Raw genomic sequence first — 23,767 nt, 5'->3', positions numbered from 1 at the left:
TTTGATTAAATTTAAAATTTATTTTTAAAATGTCTGACAAAAACATTCAGGGTCAACCGGTAATGAATTCAAGATCATTGATGTTTCCATACGAACATATAGTATGCATGTCGTTTGGTGCTGTTGTCATGTTGCTGTTATGATTTTGGTCGATTTTATTGTCAACTATTAAGTATTGAGTAGAGTGATTGGTAGTCAAGTTCCAGAGCCAAAAATAAATTTAAAAACAATCTATATTCACACATATTCTATAAATTTAGAAAGTACGAAAAAATAGCTAAATAAATTTATGATGTTGTTTTGGGTCTTGTTTTTGCATCTTCTACGTTGAATGAATTTTTAATTATTATTTTTTTTTTGTTTTTCAAAATTTGTTCGCACGTTAATGAATGTATTGCAAAAAGTAAATACTATTTTTATTTCAAAATAAATCTGTATTTTTCAAATAGATGAATTTGGAAAACATCCAGCAAACTATTAGATAACATAAATGACTTTTCATTTAGTCAACAATATTTTTTCTTATTATTAATTACATGCAAAATGTGTTGGTATAAAAATAAAAACAAATGTAAAACTTATTTATAAATTTATACATGTATCTAATAGTGAAATTGAATTATTGAATTAAATAGTATTTTTAAATTGCTATTTTCGTTTTTTTTTTTTTCAAAACATTCATAAACAATCTAATAAATATGTATTTCTTTTTGACAAATTAACATTAGGTGGCGACAACAGACCCCCACCCAATAGAACCTTTGAAACTCAATTCATTCAACACAATGCGAGTATATCTTCCTTCACCCCATTCATCATTAATGTTGTATAGTCAGTAGTTGGTAGGGCTGTCTGTCTGTTGGTCTGTTTTTATTTGTTTGTAAAGCAAATTTGTCATTGTTATTTGTAGACATTTAGCAGACATAAAAGAAAGCGCTTTTTTGTTTTTTCTTCAATTAAATTTCTATTTAAATCAATAGAATAGAAAAAAATTCTACAAACATGTGTCATAGACATGTATGTATCTCAAGCCACTTTATGTTAACTTTATAATAGAATTTTTATAAAATAAAACTAAAGCAGCTCAGGTGGCTTGTTCAGATTTACATTTAGTTTTATTTGTTGCTTATTCTAGTTTTTTTTAATCAAAACTAATTAATACCTGTATAATACCTAATTAATACTTTAATACACTTTAAGTTAGCATTTAGTTTCTACTTAAAATTTGCGTTGTACTAGGTCATGTATAATTATTTTCCTCTTTCCCATACGTTCCGATTACTATCGTTTGATTTGTTGAATTATTTTATATAAAATAATTATTTTTAATATATTATTTCTAAATCAATTTAATTAAAAGGTTTATTGATTTTACTTGTTTGCTTCAGTTATTTTATTAATTTAATGTTATTGTTTGCATGTATTCGCAAAGATAAGATATTTATAGTTTAGAGCCTGTTATCAGCTAGTAGCAATGTATATAATATTTCAAAATATATTAACCCATTTGGGGTAAAAGAAAATATTAAAAATAACAAGAAAGTTAAATTAATAAACAACTAATAATATTTTTATTTTGTAACTCTTTTAAATAATCTTATGGATTCACTCGAACCTGAAAAAATTTACTATAATTAAAACTTTATTACATTTCTTATGCAAAGATTTTTTTATTCCATGCAATTGAAATTTTTTTAGGGCGATTTGAAAAATTAAGCTGTACCTGAAAAAATGTTTAAAGCACTTACAGCCTTTACTTTTAAAACAAGTATTTTTCATGTACATATACATATGTATATTAAGTATCATCATATAAATCTAAACAGAACAATTTATTTCCGGTTATTAATTGTCTATTATTTAATTTGCACCTTTAGCGGGAGCTCGTTTTAATTGAACAGGGGAAATGTTGTATTCAATAAAAAGAGAAAAATTTACATATAAAACTTATTATTTTATATTTTTGTTTTTGATAATTATTCACTTATTTAATTGTGTTAATATAAACTCATGTATTTTTTGCTTTGAGGTTGATGATCTCATTCAGTATCAGATTTTAAAGCAAAAAAAACTTTATAACACAAACAGACAGACATACTGACTGACAGACAGACAGACAGACAAACAGACAATAACACTTAATCAACAGAAAAACTGAGGCATAAAAACACTTTATAAACAATAACAAAATAAACACTCATCACAGTTTTATCAGTTAGAACAGTAAAATGTTGTTATAATATATTGAGCTCTAACCGCAAAATGGCTTAAGTGCTACAAATGATTAAAAGTAAACTTTTTTATTGATTGATTGATATATATCCTTTCTTAATATTGTAGCTTTAAAGTAGTAACGTTAGAAATTTTGAATTACTTAAAATTTAATTTAGTCAAATATTTCTTTTTTACCATCTACTTGAAGAAAAAATAAAATTTTAAATGGAGTCAGTCTTGATTAAAGTGGCCGATAATTATTTATCTTTTATTATTTAAAAACGAAACTTATTATTATTTCTTTGTTTTTATTAATGTAACAAAGGGAAACATCCTGTATACTACATCCTGTGCACTTCAACAAAACCCAAACAATTGAGTACAGCAAACTAATAACAAATGGAACAATATAAAAATAAAAACAACAACAAATTTCAGCCAGTCTCAACTTCCGTAATACAATTATAGAACAAAAATCTAACAACAAAAACAACAGCAAGTAAAACAAGAGGTGCAAGTTGCAGCAACAGAAGCATCATTTAATTTTTCCTTGTTTGTTTTTTTTTTGTTAATTCCTACACAAAGAGAATTTTTTAGATCATTGACCGTTGGATGTGGAAATGGGTGGTTCACTCTTATGTTTGTATGTGTGAAGATGATTGTTTTATGTGGGTTTTTAAATGGGAGTATTTTTTTATTTATGTTTTTGTACTCGTATTTAAAAATATATTTTAGCAAATGATAATTTTTAATTTAGTATACATTATTTTTACCCGCATAACAACAAACGATTTAAAGCTTTGGGAATTATATATGTAGTCATATTTTTGTTTTCAGAATAAATTAAATCAATTTAATAAGCAGTTTTACAGCATGAGCTGATTTAATGATTAAAGCTGACTTTAGTTTGTACTTAAAATGCATTCCAAATTTTTTTATATTTACATGATCTCAATTCCATAAAATTTTGAAAAGTTGTAGTTTATTAAATAATTTTACTTTGTTTTCGATATTATAATATATATGATATATGTATTTTTGATTAGAATTAGTTTTAGTCTAAAAAAAGGATTCAATAAAATTTTTAATATTCAGATATGAAAATCTCTTTCATATCTCAAGTAGAACTTTGTAGCCGATTAGGTTTATTTTGGAAAAAGTAAATAAGTTGTATAACTATTATATGCAAAATCAATAATAATCACAAAAAGTTAAATAAGTTCATATTTTGAATATCTATTAGATAATATTTTAAAAATTTTGCTTTAAAATAATCCAATATCATTGTTTTGTTTAACTTATCAGAAATATCTTAATAATTTCCTTCGTTGGAGTAAATTTTATTTCAAACATTATAAAACTAAATTAAAACTTTAATATAAAATATTTAACCACTAAATCACTTGTTAATTATTTGCCACAATTTCTATTGGTTTGTGGAGGTTTAGAACGAAAACACCAACAACGTCGTTATTAAAAAATACATTTTGTTTCAAAATATTTCTGAACAATTTTTTCCCTGTCTTTTGCACACATAATAAAAAGTTGACAAGTTTGTTTATTGTAGCGTTTAGTTGAGAAACTGTTATTTCATATTATGTGACAGTTTTTTCTTTAACCTTTTTTAAAATCATAGTGGCGTCAAAGCACTTTAATGGATTTATTACAACAAACCAAACCGAACAACACACTGCACATGTATTGAATGTCGTAAGAATACAAAAAGGAAAATGAATAAAGAATCCAACACCGACAACAGAGAATAGAAAATGTTAAGCGTACCCTAAAGACAAACGAAAGGTGGTGTTGGTGGTAGAGGGTAACTGGGTGGTTGTTTAGGGAGATTCTAGGTCACATATAGTTGGTTTGGAAAACAAAACAAAAGAAAAAAGTACTTGATTGTTTCTCTGGTCAAGTGCAATGTCATTTTATTAACACTTAAGTACATACTCTGAGACTCACATGCATATACAACATGGATATTCAAATTAGAATTTGCTGCATGCCAAATGAAAATTAATTTGATAATTTTTTTATTGTTTTTTATAATTTAGGTCAACAGAACAGAACAAAAGAAATAAAGCCAAGTTTTTCCAAAGGCCTCGCAAAAAGAGTTGCAATATAATTATTGTGAAATTTTAACATTTCTCTTAAAAGAAAAAAAGAAAATATTTTTATAAAAAAAACTGAAAATATCAAGCAAGTGTTTTAATGGGGTTAGTAGTGCAATATTATTTTTTGTTTTTGCGCAAACTGCAATAAAACAATTTTGAAATATTTGAATGTCCTAAACACGAATCTGCTTGTAGAGTATATAGATTTATTACATCAATTTATTAGCCAATATACTTTTTTAGTTTTTCAAAGAATTTTTTTTTTGGTTGCAGTTAAAAAATTTTAAATTTCTGTGAGTATTTCAAATGATTAATTAATCCTATAATAACTTTTAATATGTGAATATGCTTAGCACTTATGAATAAGATGCTTAGAACTAAAATTAATGAAAAGAGTTAGAGATAATTTGATCAACCTACATTTTTTCAAAGTTAACTTAAAATTTTCAAACTTAATCTTGCATTGGCATTTGGTGTTATCATAATTGCCAATAAAAAAAAACTTTATAATCCCTACTATATAGGCCTATAGGTCCTTCCTAAAATTTAAAACCTTTCGGTTTAGATTTAAAGCTTTATTTGTTAAGAATTTTTACAAATAAAATAAATCAAACATTTGTTTATATTCCATTCATATGGTTAAATATTTTGGTATTAAAAAATCCTACTGCATAATTGATCGTCTTCAAATGTGTTTTTTTTTCTTTATATTTGCTAGCACAACTTAATCAGTGGGTCAACAATAGCTCTACCACATTAATAATACGTAATTATCCAAAGTGGTAATTAATTGTCACTTATCACTAAAAAATAGTGCTATATACACAATCATTATCGTGTATATATGAAAATAAAATATTTTTTATTGTTCCGACCTTGTTTTCACTGTTATAACTGTTATATTTTATATTTGTTTAAACAATTTATAATATTTTATGAATTCTTAAAACCTTTTTATCATAAAAATATTAAGAATTGTAAATTTTTGTGGATTAAGTATGAAATACCTCAAAAATACATATGTAGTAACATTATTTTGATTTATATCAGACAAATCTATATTTTAAATCGGTTTAATAAACTATTAACTGAGTACTAGTTATTTAAGAATGTCTAGGAAATAATTTAACTATTAGGCAATTTTCTGGATAAAGTAAGATCTCCAGGTCAATAACTATACAAATATTTACTTATGTTTAATAAAAAAGAATAATTGAAAATTTAGTTTTAACTTAATTAGTTCATTGTGCTATAATATAAAAAATTCATTGCGGACATTTATTTTATTTTATTAGACTCTTCCGATAAACAAGTAGTTGATAACATGTTATGTTATATTTTCAACTGTTATTTGTTTATCTTGTATTTTATTTTGTGTAGTTGTTAAATATTTAACAAGTTAATGAATCATTACTCTAATAGAGCAATGTTTGTCAATCAATTTAAATTGTTCCTCCTAAATGAACAATGTAGTTATTGTGTAGGTCAAGTAGAATTTTCAATACCCATTAGTTAATTTTTCAGTTTATAACAAACAAAATGGATTTTTGAAAATATATCTTATTAATTATTTATAAAAGTTATTATTAGTATAACTATTATCCAAATTTAATAATAATTTTTAAAATAAATTTAATTTACAATGACTTTTGTGTGTTTGCTTGAAAATTTATAATTCTTAAAAAAACTGGTTAAACACAATAGAATATTTGTTGTTATTTAATTTTATCTATTAATATAGATACTTATGAATGTCTTAACATTTTTTATAAATAAATGTGACTAATAATTTTCATTATGATTCAATATTTCAAAAATATTCACGATTCTTAAGTTCCATATAAGTTCATTAGTATAATAGAGAAAAATGTGTAAAATAAAAAGTCTATCATAATGTAAAGCACTGAAATATACAAACATATTTAGTCAATGTACTATAATTAAATAAGTCAGTGAATAAGTAAAAATAAGTAAGTAGCCCAGTGACATTGTTGTTTCTAAAGTTTATGGCCAACCTTTAGTTTCTTCTTTCTTATACGTCGTAAAATGAAGTAGAAAATTTATAAAAACAACAATCAAAAACTGTTACTTTATATTTAAATGAGTTATTTAAAGGAATTTATTCATTCAAAACTCTTATAGAAATGTATTAAGAATAAAAGTTGTTTGTAAAGTAGAAACAACAAAAATTAGAACTTTCAAATCGATATCGTTTACAAATATATAATCGTTATTGCAGAAAAAGTCGGAAAGTAGATTTGTTTGTAATTAACGCCTTTAGGCGAGTTATTTTTGTAAAGGCTTTTTTCCAGATAGAATTATACCACGACCGAGTGATTTTGAACAAGAAATGAGATTTTCTAAAAATGACTTATATTTTGAATTGAAAAATCTTATGGAAGGTGAATTTTATTAATTATAATTTTATAATTAGATATATTATCTTTTTTAAATTGAATTGATCATTTTGAAGTCACCCGTAGTCAAGTCGTTTGCTTCTTTTCCCTTTATAAAACAATATGAACTGTCTCCCCCCACCTCAAGAAGTGGGTGTGCCTTTAACAATATAGTTTTTTAGTCTTTGCTTTCAATCTAGGAAATGGATGATGTTGTTGTCCTTGTTGCATTAAACACGTAACCTTTCATGCTTAAAATCCGTTAAATACAAAAAATGAATATTATAAGAATATTTATGTACTATATATGTTTTAGGGGTTTCATAACGGATTTTGTTGATAGTTGAGATTTATTTCGAACATTTATATTATATCTTATGAAGATTTTTAATTTCATTAAATAGTTTATGATTTACGTTTTTTTGTAAAATATGTTTTTTGATTAAAAATCATATTATAGGTTTAGATATCTTATAGAAAATTTTTTAATTTTACTTTAAAATTTTTTTTAGAAAGATAATACGATCACAAATGATATAATTTCGTTCCCAAAATCTGCTTAATGCTGCGAACCCTAGACGTTATTTAAAATAAATGTAAGAATGAGACAGTATGTAATAATGTTAAGGTTTCTTCTTGTCGACTGCTCATTTAGCACTATAGTAGTAGTGTTGTTTAATTAACTGATTGACTGCACAGGTTCTAACAATAATGCTCTACATGACATACATAAATATTTTGTTCAACTAATTGCTGTAAGTTTCATTTGTTCTAGATCTGAATAAGATATTGTTTTAAATAAGGTGTTTTTTCTGTTCCCCCTCCCTTCCGCTTATTAATTAATTTCTTGTTTGTTGTCTTTCTTTCGATTTATATATTTTGTATGTTTTGTTGTAATTATTATTATAATTAGTTTACACTTTCAACTCTGCACTATATTTTCACACTCCCTCCAGTAGTGACATTTACAAATGATTGCTTTTTTGCCACTTTTTATTTTATATTTGGTGTTAAATCTTTAGGGATACAAAAATGTCATTTGTATAGAATGGTTATGACGATTTATTTCTTTATTCATCCAAATATATAATACTTGATTTTCGTGACTGGCGTTGCCTGGGGCTTTACGTGAATATGCAAAACTGCAATACAATTCCATGTTAATCCACTTTTGGTCCAACTTTCATAAAATAATATAAACCAATAGAATTACAAAGAGATTTAAACTATAACATACATATTATGTGTGTATATTAGGATATTTCTCATATGTGGTACATTTATATTCCTATAATTAAATGTCTATTTAGTACAATTTGGGTGTTTATTTTGTCATTTATTTCGATTAATCATAATTTTATTTCAAATATTTTTATGGTATTCAATACAATTTATTGATTTTCGATTTAATTTTCTGACTTTTTTGTTAATATTTTTCTTTACTATTTGCCATTTTTCCATATTTATTTATTTTTCATTTAATATTCTTTGTTTTGTTCTTTTTTATACAAATATGTGAAAGGTTTTTTTATTGTTCATATTTTTTTCGCTTTGACCATATTCATTTATTTTAATGGTTGAATAATTATAATCTATGTAGACATGACACGAGCGAGTTGATTTTTTTCAGTCTGTCTGTATTTCTTCATACTTATTGAAATCTTATTAAATTAAATGATTTTTATTTTATATATTATCGACACATTTGTACATTCCAAAATTAGTAACAGTTTCGATGAAAAATTGTGATAAGAATATTAAAATTGTAATAAAAATCGCAACCACAATAAAATTGTGGCAACAATGTGTTTAAGAATTGTTAAAATTTACATTCATATTTATAAAATTCGTAAACTTTTTCTACAATAGCAAATATTACATGTTTGTTGAGTTTATTGCGTATCATGTTTTAATTTTACAAAATCTGTGGAAAAAATAATTAAATGAATTTATCAAAGATTATAACCGCTTGAATTTAAAGTCGCCGCTATATGCTGATAAGACAGGTGATGTCAATGTGTGGCATATTATGTTATGTGATTGTCTATATCTTATTTCAGCTGAATTTAAAATAAATAATAAAATTAAATAAGAAAATGTAATTGAAATAACTGTAACTACTATTGAGATTTTTATACCCTTCACCTTTGTGAGAAGAGTATACACATATAAGTTTGTCGTTCCGTTTGTTAATTGCTACAATATGATTTTCCGATCTCATAAATTATATATGTATATTTTATATATAGCGGAGTCTATTAAGCTATGTCCGTCCGTCTGTCTGCCCTTATGTTTGTTGGAATCAGTTTTTAGAAGACCTCAGATATCTTCGAGATCCGAATCTTATTTACATTCAAAGCCTTTTTCTCGTAACTAATTTTTTGGATTATAACAGACTTGTAGTAGATTTATACCAAATTAAATAATAATAGTTTTATAAATAACTGCACCTAACTTCATGATCATAAATGTTTAATCTCATGCAGTTTATTGCTCTCCCATATTAAAATGCACAATGATCGTTACATTTATGAATTGTATGGAAATACAAGGCAGTTTTGTTACATTTTTATGAATAACTATTATGTTACAATTCATTAATGACATAATAAGGCATAATGATAACGATGATGATGAAAATGCATACAACACCTTGATTTGTTATTCTATTCTCTTTGAAATGTCATACATTCATTCATTCATTTTGTCTGTCAATATGCATTCATTATGAATATGAATGAATGACTGAATATATGTATACTTCCTTTACTTATGTAAAAGCAAAATCTATTTCTTTCTTTGGCACACGACTATTTATTCTGTTTCTTTTTATTTATAGTTTTTGTTTAAAATATTTAACACTAAAAAATAGTTAGTTCATTTGATATATTATTATTATTGTCCATTGTTGTTATGCTTTCATACAAATAATTCTCATTTTAATCTGTAATCTGTCTTGTCATTCATCAAATGCACGCACACTCTTAGATACAAACTAACAAACATATGTATTTAGTTCATTACAGGCGCCCAAAAAATATGAGTTTTTATGCGTGAGTCTAACTTTGTTTTTTAGTGTCAACACCTAACTGTTGTAAAAGGAAATCGATTGAAAAGTGTAAAATTTCGTAAACTATAGGAATTTTTTTGATTTCTTCAAAAAATGGTCCATTAAAATTAAATTTTCTTAACATTTCGTTCAAATTTTATAGAAAATTGTCTTTTCCAAGAGATATAAAACATTCAAAACAAAACCGCCACTTTTTGGACACCACTAATGTACATCCATATGAAGAATGTCAGTGAAATAATAACGAATTCTCCTGCTCACTATAAATATTCTATTCTTTTATTATTATTTCAATAAATGTTTGTATAATATACGAGGGAATTTAAAAATTTATTTGTTTATAATCAAGTTTAAAATTTAGAATCGATTTATTAAGAAAAATCGCCTCTTCGCAATGAAAAAATTCCAAACTAAATTGTTAAAAACATATCCATACTAATTTTGAAAAAAGTGCAAAGTAATCTCAATTGTTAGCTTAGTATATCGCGGACGTTTTTAATATTTTAGTTATGAACACATTTCTATATTATGTTTTTGAAAAAATATTTTTATATTTGTATTGTTTTATGACATTTTAGTGTTTCTGAAATAATTTTTAAAGTAATAATGGTTTTTTTAATAAATAGATAGATAGATAGATAGATAGATAGATAGATATATAGATAGATAGATAGATAGATAGATAGATAGATAGATAGATAGATAGATAGATAGATAGATAGATAGATAGATAGATAGATAGATAGATAGATAGATAGATAGATAGATAGATAGATAGATAGATAGATAGATGATAATGAATAGAGATAGAAGATAGATAGATAGATAGATAGATAGATAGATAGAATAGATAGATAGATAGATAGATAGAATAGATAGATAGATAGATAGATAGATAGATAGATAGATAGATAGATAGATAGATAGATAGATAGATAGATAGATAGATAGATAGATAGATAGATAGATAGATAGATAGATAGATAGATAGATAGATAGATAGATAGATAGATAGATAGATAGATAGATAGATAGATAGATAGATAGATAGATAGATAGATAGATAGATAGATAGATAGAAGATAGATAGATAGATAGATAGATAGATAGATAGATAGATAGATAGATAGATAGATAGATAGATAGATAGATAGATAGTTACATAGATAATGAAATAGTGATAGAATTTTTCAATTAAATTAAATCTTTGTAAAAGGCCATTTCAGATTGTCCTCGTCTTTTTTACTATATGTACATATTTATATACTTGTGGTTATTCTTGTCATGGTAGTCGTTAAATTTATACATATTGTTACGAAATTGAATTTGCATTTAAACTAAACGGTTTTTAACGGTAACGGCCAGTTCCCGAAATTTCTTAGCGACTAACATTTGGGTGGCATCACTAAGCGTTGAAGAGGTGTGTGTGTCTCCACTAAACATTGACTTACATCAGTAGAAGTATCTAGATGATGGAGCCAGAATAAACTGGAAATATAAAGAAGGTGATGCCCATGTATAAATAGCGGTGGCAATCACCAAATGAGTCAGTCTGTAATAAATCGTCATTGAGTAAAGTTAATAAAGTCAAGTGTGCTTTCGTGTGTTAAAGATAAAAAGACAGCCTTACAGTCTACTATATAAGTTGTGTTATAAAAGTATTTGTGTATAAAACTGTGTAAATAAAGAGTTGTTGTAGTTTTTAACAAATTGACGCTTTTATTTGCAATAAGAAGAATCCAGTTTATTTCAAAAGGAAATAAACGAACGTTTTAAAAGGTAAAACGTAACAATTGGTGTCAGAAGTGGGATTGCATAATAAAAAGCAGTCATGAAGTTCGAAGAACTAAAAGTGGAACAACTCAAGAGAGAATTGAGTAAGATGGAGTTACCGACAGCCGGTAATAAGGCAGAATTGCAAAAGAGGCTAATAGATGAATTCAAGCGGCGTGACATTGACATAGGTACATACGAATTCGAGTACAAAGAAGAAACTGAGATATGTACTCGCTCAACAACGAGCAACATGGACTTAAACACAATGTTTGCCGCTATGATGGAGAAATTTGCTGAAGTTCAAGAAACTTCTAAGGCTAACTACGAGAAACTTCTTACTGACAACGAGAAACTTCTTACTGACAACGAGAAACTTCTTACTGACAACGAGAAACTTCGAGCTGAGGTTAAAGCTGAGGTAAAGGAAACTTTTAAACACTTAGCTGAAATGGAAGCAAAATTTCAGGAAAGTTCAAGAGCCACAGAAGAAAAAATTCTGGAAGTGTCTGAGGTTATTAATAGCAGAGTAGATGGCATTGACAAAAAGGTGTCAGACTTAGAAACAAAGATGAATAATCTGCAATATCAAGAAGGAGCTGTACGAATCATTCCAGAAACCTCGAGTAGAATAAAAGCCCCTAGTTTTGATGGCACCACACCTTTTAATGTGTTCAAGTTCCAGTTTGAGACAGTTGCCATCAGAAACATGTGGAATAATGAAGAAAAAGCTATAGAATTGATCTTAGCCTTAAAAGGAGGTGCTTCAGTAGTTCTTGAGAGCGTACCAGTGAGCAACAGAAATAATTATGACGACATAATGGAAGCACTACAACGCAAGTACGGTGGAGAACATAAAAAGGAATTATACCGAATGGAATTGCGTGGCAGAGTGCAGAAGGCCAATGAGACACTACAAGACTTTGCATTGGAAATCGAGCGATTGATACAGCTTACTTATCCAGGAGAACATCACCCGTTTTTGGATATTTTCAAGATAGAGGCATTTGTAAATGGCATACGTGATCCTGAGATAAAACATGCGGTTTGTGCCACACCAAAGCCATCATTCGCTGAAACTGTCTCATTTGCGCTGGCACAAGAAACGGCTAAAATAATTTCAAAGCCACAAATATTCAAGGTACGAAATGTCGAGGTTGTCGCTGAAAACGAAAGGAATATAGTCACTGAGATAAAAGAGGCAGTTTTAGAGGCTTTAAATGAGAAACAAAATAAAGCCAAAATCAAATGCTATAACTGTGGAAAAACCGGACATATTCAGCGAAACTGCAAAGCACAAAGAAAACGTACCAGATCGGTCTCACCGCCAAGAAACAACCAACAGGTAAATCATCACTCATCACAAGAATCACCTTTAAATTAAAACGAGCTAGCACTGAGGGGCAAGAGCTAGCTCCCACATATGACGGCCCCACAATCTCCATATCAGTAATGCAGCAGAAAAATAGTAATCTAACTGCTGGTGGATACATCAATGGTCGAAAGCACATTTTTACTATAGACACAGGAGCGTCGCAGTCTATTATTAGACCAGATTTAGTTAAGAAAACAATTGAACCACTATGCGGGGTAAGATTACGCACCGCCACTGGAGAGCCTGCCACTGTCTATGGTAAAGTAAATGCGAAAGTAATCATTGCCAACATAAGCGTAGATCATGTATTTATTGTTGCCGATATCGTGGATGAGGTAATCATTGGTGCAGACTTCATGATTATGCATGGCATTAAATTACATTTGGGACCAAATGTTATGATTTGGCGAAATGTTGAAATACCTCTTGATGTCGGATATCAAAGCAAGGCTCAAGTAAAAAAACTAGTTGCTATTGAACATGAAAAATTGCCTCCACAGTCAGAGGTTTTGATATGGGCCCGTATGGAGGGAGATTGTGAGGACAACAGTTTGTGGGTAGTAGAACCAGCAGAAATAAAAAGTGATATTGTAACAGCTAAAGCCCTCGTCAAACCCTGTAAAAACAAAATAGTTCCCGTAAGAGTTCTTAACTTGTCCAGCTTTGAAAAAGTCATAAAGCCAAATTCCGAACTAGGTCAATGTGCTTCAGCAGAGGCTGTAGTCAACTGTGTGGAAAATCCTGCAAATAAATCCATCAAAGAACATGAGCTACTAGCGGAATATGTGGGAAAATGGGTAGAAAAGCTAGCGCCGTCAGATAAAAATAAAGCCAAACAACTTCTGAAGAGACATGCATCTGTCTTTGCTTTAAAAAGTGAAAATCAAGGTAGAACAGCAATTGTAAAACATCAAATAGATACTGGCGATGCGAGACCAATAAAGCAGGCCCCCAGAAGTATTCCTTTAGCAAAACGAAGCGAAGTGAAAGAGTTAGTGAACGAAATGGAGCGGAACGGCGTAATCGAACCATCTTCTAGTCCTTGGAGCTCGCCCGTGGTTTTAGTTAAGAAGAAAGATGGCAGCACAAGATTCTGCGTAGATTACAGAAAGCTGAATGATGTCACCAAGAAAGACAGCTATCCGCTACCTAGAATTGATGATACTCTGGACACGCTAGCTGGAACAAAATGGTTCTCCACATTGGACTTGCAAAGTGGATATTGGCAAGTAGAGATTGCAGGCAAAGACAAAGAGAAAACTGCATTTAGTGCTAGTGACGGATTATGGCAGTTTAATGTAATGCCCTTTGGACTCTGCAATGCTCCAGCAACATTCGAGCGCTTAATGGAACATGTATTAAAAGGACTTCACGGAAAGACATGTTTGGTGTATCTCGATGACATAATTGTCATGGGAAATACTTTTAATGAACACCTTAAAAACCTTGAAGAAGTCCTTAAAAGAATATCAGCGGCTGGACTAAAACTCAGTGTAAAGAAATGTGCATTGTTTCAGAAGGAAGTGAAATATTTGGGGCATCGCGTAACAGCAGATGGAATATCAACAGATGAAGATAAAATAATAGTTGTAAAAGACTGGCCACGGCCGAAAAATCTCCATGAATTGCGAAGTTTTCTTGGCCTCTGTACGTACTACAGACGATTTGTTCCAAATTTCGCCAGTGTAGCTGCAAGCTTACATGAATTGACCAAGAAGTCGCAACCATTCCATTGGGGTGAAGCACAAGAATTAGCATTCCAAAAGCTCAAGGATCTCTTATGTAAGGCACCAATTTTGTCATATCCCATACCTGGAGAAAAGTTTGTGCTGGATAGTGATGCTAGTGGATACGGAATAGGCGGTGTGCTTTCCCAAGTAATCGATGGAACTGAAAGAGTCATCGGATACTTCAGCCGAACGCTTTCAAAGCCTGAGAGAAACTACTGCGTTACTCGTCGCGAACTCCTAGCAGTAGTTGAGTGTGTCAAACACTACCATAAGTATCTATATGGGCAACACTTCCAACTGAGAACCGATCACTCTGCCCTCAGGTGGTTGCTGCAATTTAAAGAACCTGAAGGGCAACTGGCTCGTTGGATTGAACGCCTTCAGTCTTATGATTTTAGCATTGAGCACAGGAAAGGTGTAAAACATGGTAATGCGGATGCTCTATCGAGAAGACCATGCACCGTGGAATGCAGGCATTGCACAAAGGCTGAGGTAAAAGAAAGCGTCATCGATGTTCGGCTAACCCATATAGATTCCACTGAAGATTGGTCTGAAGCGCAAAGGGATGACCCCTTACTGGCAAAGATAATATCGGCTAAAGTAGAAGGCAAAAGACCAGCCCGCAATAAAATATCTGCAGAAAGTCCATTAATGAAATCCTATTGGGCTCTATGGAATAGTCTACAAGTGTTAAATGGCTGCCTATACCGAATATGGGAAAGTGCAGACGGAAAAACGGTGACAAATCTAATTGTGGTACCTGCCTCTAAAATAAATGAAGTATTGAAAGAGTTCCATGACGGTCCAAGTGGTGGACATCTTGGCGTGACGAAAACCATAGAAAAGGTAAAACAACGGTTTTATTGGGTCGGTTGTCAACAATCGGTAGCCGATTGGATTTCAAATTGTCCACAATGCATAGCAGCCAAAGGTCCAGTAAGAAAAAGTCGTGGACGACTTCAGCAGTACAACTCAGGTGCGCCATTTGAGAGGATTGCAATGGATGTAGCAGGCCCTTTTCCTGTTAGTGATGCCGGAAACCGTTATATTCTAGTGGTTATGGATTATTTCAGCAAATGGCCAGAGGTGTATGCCATCCCCAACCAGGAAGCTAAAACAGTCGTAGGTGTGTTTGTGAACAACTGGATATGTCGTTATGGTGTACCATTGGAGTTACATTCGGACCAGGGCAGAAATTTTGAATCCGCTGTGTTCAAAGAAATGTGCGATTTATACGGAATAAGAAAAACAAGAACAACTCCACTGCATCCTCAATCAGATGGCATGGTCGAAAGATTCAATCGCACACTGGAGGAATATTTGAGAAAAGTGGTTAGTGCACATCAGAAGGACTGGGATGAACACATACCAAAATTTCTGCTGGCCTACCGAACAGCCGTTCACGACTCCACCTCTCGAACACCTGCAAAAATTATTTTCGGAACAGAACTCAAGCTGCCTGGTGATTTAGAATTTGGTATAAAGCCGTCATCAAAAAGTAAGGATGATGAAAACTTTTCCCAAGAGCAAGATGACCTTAATGAACTTCATGAATTCGTGCGGAGACGAATAAAAATGACCAGTGATAAAATGAAGGCCAGATACGATCGAGCAGTAAATTCTGAAGGATTTACCGAAGGCCAGCTAGTACTACTGTATAGCCCACAACGTAAAAAAGGTTTATCCCCTAAGCTGCAAACTCACTGGGAAGGACCGTATGTGGTGATTAAGAAATTAAACGACGTAGTCTACCGAATACAGAAATATAAGAGCCCGAGAAGCAAAATGAAGGTTGTACACCTAGAACGACTAGCTGCCTATGGGAAAGGTGAATCTGTGCCTATTCGGGACGAACAGGCTTAAGCGGGGGACAGTGTTACGAAATTGAATTTGCATTTAAACTAAACGGTTTTTAACGGCCAGTTCCCGAAATTTCTTAGCGACTAACATTTGGGTGGCATCACTAAGCGTTGAAGAGGTGTGTGTGTCTCCACTAAACATTGACTTACATCAGTAGAAGTATCTAGATGATGGAGCCAGAATAAACTGGAAATATAAAGAAGGTGATGCCCATGTATAAATAGCGGTGGCAATCACCAAATGAGTCAGTCTGTAATAAATCGTCATTGAGTAAAGTTAATAAAGTCAAGTGTGCTTTCGTGTGTTAAAGATAAAAAGACAGCCTTACAGTCTACTATATAAGTTGTGTTATAAAAGTATTTGTGTATAAAACTGTGTAAATAAAGAGTTGTTGTAGTTTTTAACAAATTGACGCTTTTATTTGCAATAAGAAGAATCCAGTTTATTTCAAAAGGAAATAAACGAACGTTTTAAAAGGTAAAACGTAACAATATGTATGTGAATGTTTTAGCTGTTATGTCGGAGTATTCAAAGATAAACTAGGTTATTAAGTAAAAAACTTTGAAATCCACTAACAACAAAAATTTTTGTATTGAGATGAACAAACACACTTTAGCACATCACAAATTTTATACAAAACATATTTCAAATTTAGATACATACATCTATTTAATACATGTATTAAAGCATTTTTATAAAAGACCTAAATGATAAATTAAGCAATAAATTGATATTCTAAATTAAGTATAGATTGGTATAATCGCAGAAATCATGAGATTAAAACTTCTCCGATTTAGATTTATTATTCTCAAGAGATTCTGTGTAAGGGCTTAAACAATTTATAGTTTATTTTTTTTATCATAATGAATGTCTAATCTAAACTTAGGTCCTTTTTAAAATAAGTGACAATTATAAATGTGCAGTCGATGTATAAGCGCGAAAAAGCTTAATCTCAATGGATTTGTTTTGTGTGGATCTGAATGTGCGGATTTTTTTATAACGACTAACTACTACATGTGATGATGATGATGAGTGCATTTCATTATTGTTTGTATTTCTATGGGTTTTTGATTGCAAAGTGTTAAGTTACAGTTGTTTCTGTACTTATATGTACATTTTGAAAGAGATAATATTTCTCTTCTGGTTTTTACTGCTGTTGTTTTTATTGTTGTGTACACAAATTTATGTATATTTAAAAAATGGAACTGTAGTTACATAATTTTATCACAATTAACATTTCAATTTTGTTTGAAATGTGTGATTGTAGTGACTAAGTGACTACTCACAGTATATAGTATACATATGTATATTTAAAATATAAATAAAAAAATAGGAATGATAATTTAAATGTTGTCGCTAATTATTATTAGCTTTAAAATATAGTTCACTGTCAATGTCACAGACTTATGTACTTAGCAGTGGCCGCCATTTTTGAAAACGTTTTTCAGCACTATTATGTATCAATTTATGTATGTGTTAAATCAACTTTTTAAGAACGGAATGATTAAATTAAAATATCACCGCTAGAACAATAAAGATTTTTGATTATTCCCAACATCAAATTTAGTTTTGAACATTCAACAGAGTGTTATGAACCGATTATAAATTTAAAAAAGTAAACGTTCTTTGAAGGGACATTAGTACTAATAAAAGGACTTTTTAAGTTGTCAATTCTGGAACAGACTAGGTATTCTTTAATGCCAATCTTGATATTTAAACGATTTACTTTAACAGAATATTATTTTAATACATGGGTTTTTATGGGGTGAATTCAATTATGTACCGATAATAATGAAATTTATCAGTGAGATTTTGGTTCATATAAAATTTGTTAAACGTTAAAGTTACTTTCTGAAATTTCAAGTTAAGAAGGAAGAAGATATAGCAGAGGTTAAACCTTTAATTTAAAGTTAACAGTTTGGAATCTCAGATGACATAAGTAATAATAAAATTATTTATGAATTTATTTGAAATTAACAAATTATGTATGTTTTTTAAACTATATGAATAACAAAAGCTTTTAAAATTTAAGACAACATTTAACATCAATGTGTACATAACTTTTTAGCCACAATTTTCTTTTAGCATACACTTTCCTTTGAATACTCAAGGAAATTCGTTTATATTTCTGTTTTATTTATTTTATTTTTCTTCTGGTATTAAAGTTAAAAAGTACACTTTTATTGCTACAAATATTATAATGTTAAAGTGGGCAAATTTGTTACACATTTTACATGCTTTTACAGTTAGTATTTTAATATTTAGTAACTTTATCGATTTTCAGTTTTGTGTATACTTTTTTAGTCTTTCATATTAAACGTTATTTTGTTAACAATTTCCTTTATATTTTCGTGTAGTTCTCATTCACAATATATCGTTTAAATATAGCGTCCAAGTATGTATTAAAAGTGTTTACTTTCATAATAAATTCCAAACCCTTTTTGCATTTCGGCACGTTTGTTTAGACAAACGTTAAATGTTTGTTGTTCTAAATACAAAGTTAATGAATGGGTTTATGGGGGCCAGTCAGTCAGTGAAGTGAAAAAAAAAACGAGTATAGTTATAAAAGTATAAAACGATTTAATTTTTCACTTAGTAATACATTTGAACTTTTTAAAAAGGATAATGTTAAAAAATATTGTGATTATTGCAATTTTAACTAACACATGCTTTGAGAAAATGATTTAGAATTGTAAAATATTAATTGCTTTATTTTACTTAAATTCTCTTTAAGATTCTTCATTTATGATTTTTTCTAGGATAAATAAATTTTATTTTTATTATTCAGCAATTGGTATGTTTCCAACCATTCTAACGAAAACTCCTGCCCCTTTAAAGGCCATTGACTAAGCAAATTGTATATAAATATGTAGTATATGTACATATGTATTTTTATCCGTATACTTTTATTATTCATAAATATCCTTTTTTATCTCTGTTTTTTTCTACATTTATTAATAAAGTTATTTTATTTTTATATTTTTAGGTTTTCCAAACGTTATGAGCTTCCGCTTCTCGTCCAGAGTGTAGTAATGAATGTTACAATGTTCCTAATGATACATTTGTGTGTTAAGGTTAAACGTGGTAATGCCAATAACAGAGAACGCACATTTTTAGGTTTGTATTTTTCAATTAAGGAAAATTATTATAGATATTTTACCAAAGAGAAGAGGTTTCACAGTCTGTTATTCGTTTAATAAAAAATAAGAAACTTAAAAATTAAATAAAAAATATAAGATTCTTTAAAATTAGGACCGTGTTTTACAGTTCTTCTTAAGTTAAATTTGCTACCGTATGTGAATTATAAAACCGGCCCTAAAAGCTTTAATATTAAGAAGTCTCAATAATATTTAAACAATTTTTGAATGAATTTTAAAAAAAATATTGAAACGTGATAGAAAATTAAATTTTATAATTTTCTTTTCTACACAAAACAGCGAATAGCCTTTATATTCGAGAAAAAAAACTGTGAAATTACTACTTTTATTTTTATACTGCTTGACTAAGCATAAAAACAACAACTTGTAATAATTCTTGCTTTTTTTCTTCGTTTTTATTTTTGCGTTATTTTATTACTATCGCTTCTAATAATTTATTGCTATAAAATTTATTGCTGCATGTATTACTTTGCGAAAATGGAAATGAAAACGCCAACCAATAAAATAAAACACGTGAAACAGGTGATGATCTGCGTCTACCGAAAGCGGTAATGACTGACACTGATACAGCAGGTTCAGTTTCGATATCCACGGAAGCTGGTCCATTAAAACGTGCCCGTTCGCGGCATTATTTAAGTGGTAAGCAATGCAATTGAAGATGATCTATAATTTTTCATATTTTTCTACATTGATTGAAAATTGGCTTTGAGTTTATTTCAAAATTTTATTTAAGTACATTGACTAAAGTTTATTTCTTTTTGTTGTAATACAAATATTGTAGCGCTCTTTTTTAACTTAATATTTGGTGTCATATTTTTAGATCTAGACTTAAAGTATTTTTGGAACTGGACAGATTTTCAATCGTATTTGGATTTTATGCTTGTTGTTTGGGCGGTAGGAGCTGCCATAACATATCTTATGCTTTCCATTGATTGGTTTATGGAAACAGTTGGTTTTGTGGCCGTCTTTACAGAGGCCATGTTAGGTTAGTCTTCAAAATTTCAAAATATATTTCGTAAATTATTTAATTCCAATTTTAGGAGCGCCTCAATTTGTACGAAACTTTAAAAATAAATCCACATATGGCATGAGTATACATATGGTACTGATGTGGACGCTGGGTGATATGTTTAAGACTGGTTACTTTATTGCTAGAAATGCACCATCACAGTTTTGGATATGTGGCACATTACAGGTTAGTTGTTAAATAAGTTAACTTCAAATTTTATATCAATCGCTTATAACTCCTTCTCTTTCTCTTTAGGTGAGTCTTGATATTGCCATATTAATGCAAGTATGGATATATCGTCATAACTCGAAACCTCGTGATGTACGACGCGGAGATTAGCAGTTTGCCCCCGAAGAACAACAACAGCAACAAACACAAAATCAACAACAAAATTCACACACTAACAATCTTAACAACAACAATTCCGACAGCATTAGTCAATCAATACCGAACACAATTAGTAGCGGCAGCGGAGATGACCATCTCTTGACTGCCCACGCTGATGATGAATTCAATAAAAACTATCACGACAATCGTGCATTTCAATATCACAATAACAACTCACTGAACCGTAAGGGAGGCAAAAACATAACAACCAAACAAACAGCCATTACCAAAGATGATGAAAAAGATAAGAACGGTTTAGATGTACTAGATGTGGTTATTGTCCACAAGGGCTACAGAAACCTCAAAGAAGATGGTAGCATGGCCAATAATATCTGCTCTTGTAAGCAACAAATACTAACTGCACAATTACAAAGTGAACCAAGGAAACGGCACAATGCCACACAGACTCCTACATCATTGATTAATTGGGAACAACGTTCGGCCGAACGCCGAAGTAGAAAGAGCGAACCGCATAAGCCGTGCTACTGTTGTGAAAAACACTGTACGTGTTTGGCGGCATCAAAGAGAAGAGATTATTGTAATTGTTCGGAGGTTCAAAGGTGCCAACACCACTGCCAACACTCTGTAACACCTACCTCACACTGTTGCTGCTCCGCAACACACCATCCTCACTATTATGCGCGTCATCAGCATGCAGCCATAATGCCGGGAAGTGATAAGGATGCACCAGCTGCAATAACGGATTTTGGTCATTGGCCGGTTTGTGCTAAGGATCGTAGTTTTAAACGTCATAAACGTTGCTCTTCGGGACGTCATTCCCGCCCGCCCTACATGTATCATCTTCATAAGAAACACTGCTCCTCTGTGGGCCATCTTCCAAATACTTGTACCAAGTCTTCCCTGGATTCTAGTGACGATCAAAATCAAAGATTGTCATCTTCAGGCGCCATGCAAGAAATTGCCATAGAAATAGATGCTGCTACTATGACCGAAGATAATACTACAACGGCTACTTCGAATTTTGCTTTTAAAATGGCAGCCGATAGCGCACTAGCTCCCATTATAAGAGCTCCTATTCACGTTGACAGTGATGATGGTGGTAGAGGAAAACGTCAGAGGCGAAGATCTTCCTTGAACTCCAACACTACCATTGAAACTGATGAATTGTCCAACGAAGACGTAATGGATACTGATATGCGCCGTTATATGGGAGGCGGTCGATGTTATTGCCATTGTTGTGACCATATGTGCAAGGATGATTCGTTGGCGGTGAGGCCTATACAAAATGAATGTGTTAAAATAAAACGCAAACGTTTCATAGCAGCCGATGACTATTGCAGTAGCTGTTCAAGATGTTCTAGTTGCTCGTGCTCTCATGTACATTCTAGTAGTTGTAGCAGTTTTGAAGAATGGCCTTTAGAAGGTCGACATTCCGTTCGTTCAGCACCACATGGCTCACATGCATTCACAGTGTCAGCTGATTGCCATCATTGTCATCCACAAAGACAAACTTCCCAGACAAGTACAGAAGATTTGGAAGGCCATGAACTCGACTTAAATGGTGAAGTAGAGGAAGAGGTCCAACCACAACCTTTAGTTCCAGAAACCACCGATAGTTCTGCTCGTACTAGTCGCCGCAGCAGTGTTAGCATTAGTTTCTGTTCCTGCAACTCTAATACTTGCTGTTACTGCAGCGGCAGCTGTGAAGAGTCGCACACTGGTCACATGTGTACTGCCAGAGATACTACAATAGCCTCTTTAACATTAGGTAAACTTGGTCCATTCGAGGGTGAAGAGGGTCACTCTAGTACCTTAACACCACTAACGAATCCCTCTTCCGTGGTATCCACACCCGGAGACGAAGGAGATGTTACCATACGTAGCTTAAGTAATGCATTCTCTGAAGATACATCTTCCCAAAGTCACTCTGCCGAATATTTTTCACTATCCTCAACCAACCAAATATCACAGGGAACGCCTCGTAAGTTACCGACAACAAATAACAAGAATTTGTCCACACCAACTACTGGAACTGCTGCTAATACTGGTATACCTAATGTTGCGGTCATTGACACAACTACTAATACGACCTCGAGTCAGGGAGATGATGCAAATGGCCATAAGGGACGTAAACCTTGTAAGCACTATAGCAAACATCATCGTCACAAACGGGTGGATTCACCTGTCGACTCTTACTTATGACGAAGTGTTTCGCTGGTCACCTGGCCAGCCATTGATGTAAATTCTTTACTACAGCAAACAATACGCCAATCAGCCATACTTCAAGAATCAATAAGCACAACAAGAGGAACCGACAAAAAGGATTATTTACCTTCGTCGGGTAAATTGAAGAGGAAATCGCCTACGCATTTAACTGCCGTACAACAGCAGCAGCACCATCATCATCATCGCGACTTGTCAGTGGGCAGTAATGATTCTTCCTCAGCTACTCTAACATCGATTGTAACCATTGCGAAGTTTCCACCACAATCGTCGTCAACATCATTGCATACATCTCGGTCTCTGTCACTATCTTCGACACCGCAACAGCCATCGATACAATCGTTATCGGCAGTAACGGCAATACGCGGTAGCAATGGGTCGACTGTAGTGACAACTACAGCTTCCGCTCCGAATACGGGTCGTGTCAAACGTACTTCAAAGTTTTCGCCGCTAGCAGCAGATGCTTTTAATTGCGATCCTTTGCTAAACGCGGCCCA

General features: G+C 31.2%; 1 protein-coding gene across 1 annotated transcript in view; it reads left to right on the top strand.

The window, feature by feature from the left end:
• The window catches only part of LOC119607775, a 29,215-nt gene extending 5,679 nt beyond the window's left edge, over positions 1 to 23,536 (top strand). Inside the window, 5 exon segments of the mRNA XM_037961884.1 lie at positions 19,519 to 19,649; positions 20,213 to 20,329; positions 20,511 to 20,675; positions 20,731 to 20,885; positions 20,955 to 23,536. Of these exon segments, the coding sequence (XP_037817812.1) occupies positions 19,519 to 19,649; positions 20,213 to 20,329; positions 20,511 to 20,675; positions 20,731 to 20,885; positions 20,955 to 23,249 (2,863 nt within the window). The 3' untranslated portion in view covers positions 23,250 to 23,536.
• The last annotated feature ends 231 nt before the right edge of the window (positions 23,537 to 23,767 follow it).

Source organism: Lucilia sericata, unplaced genomic scaffold (genome assembly GCF_015586225.1).
Source record: "Lucilia sericata isolate MDLA Ls3-8-SP2 unplaced genomic scaffold, ASM1558622v1 Contig000019F_arrow, whole genome shotgun sequence".
Lineage (NCBI taxonomy): Eukaryota > Metazoa > Arthropoda > Insecta > Diptera > Calliphoridae > Lucilia > Lucilia sericata.
The sequence above is the reverse complement of the archived record's forward strand: the minus strand, read 5'-3'. Positions and strand labels throughout refer to the sequence as shown.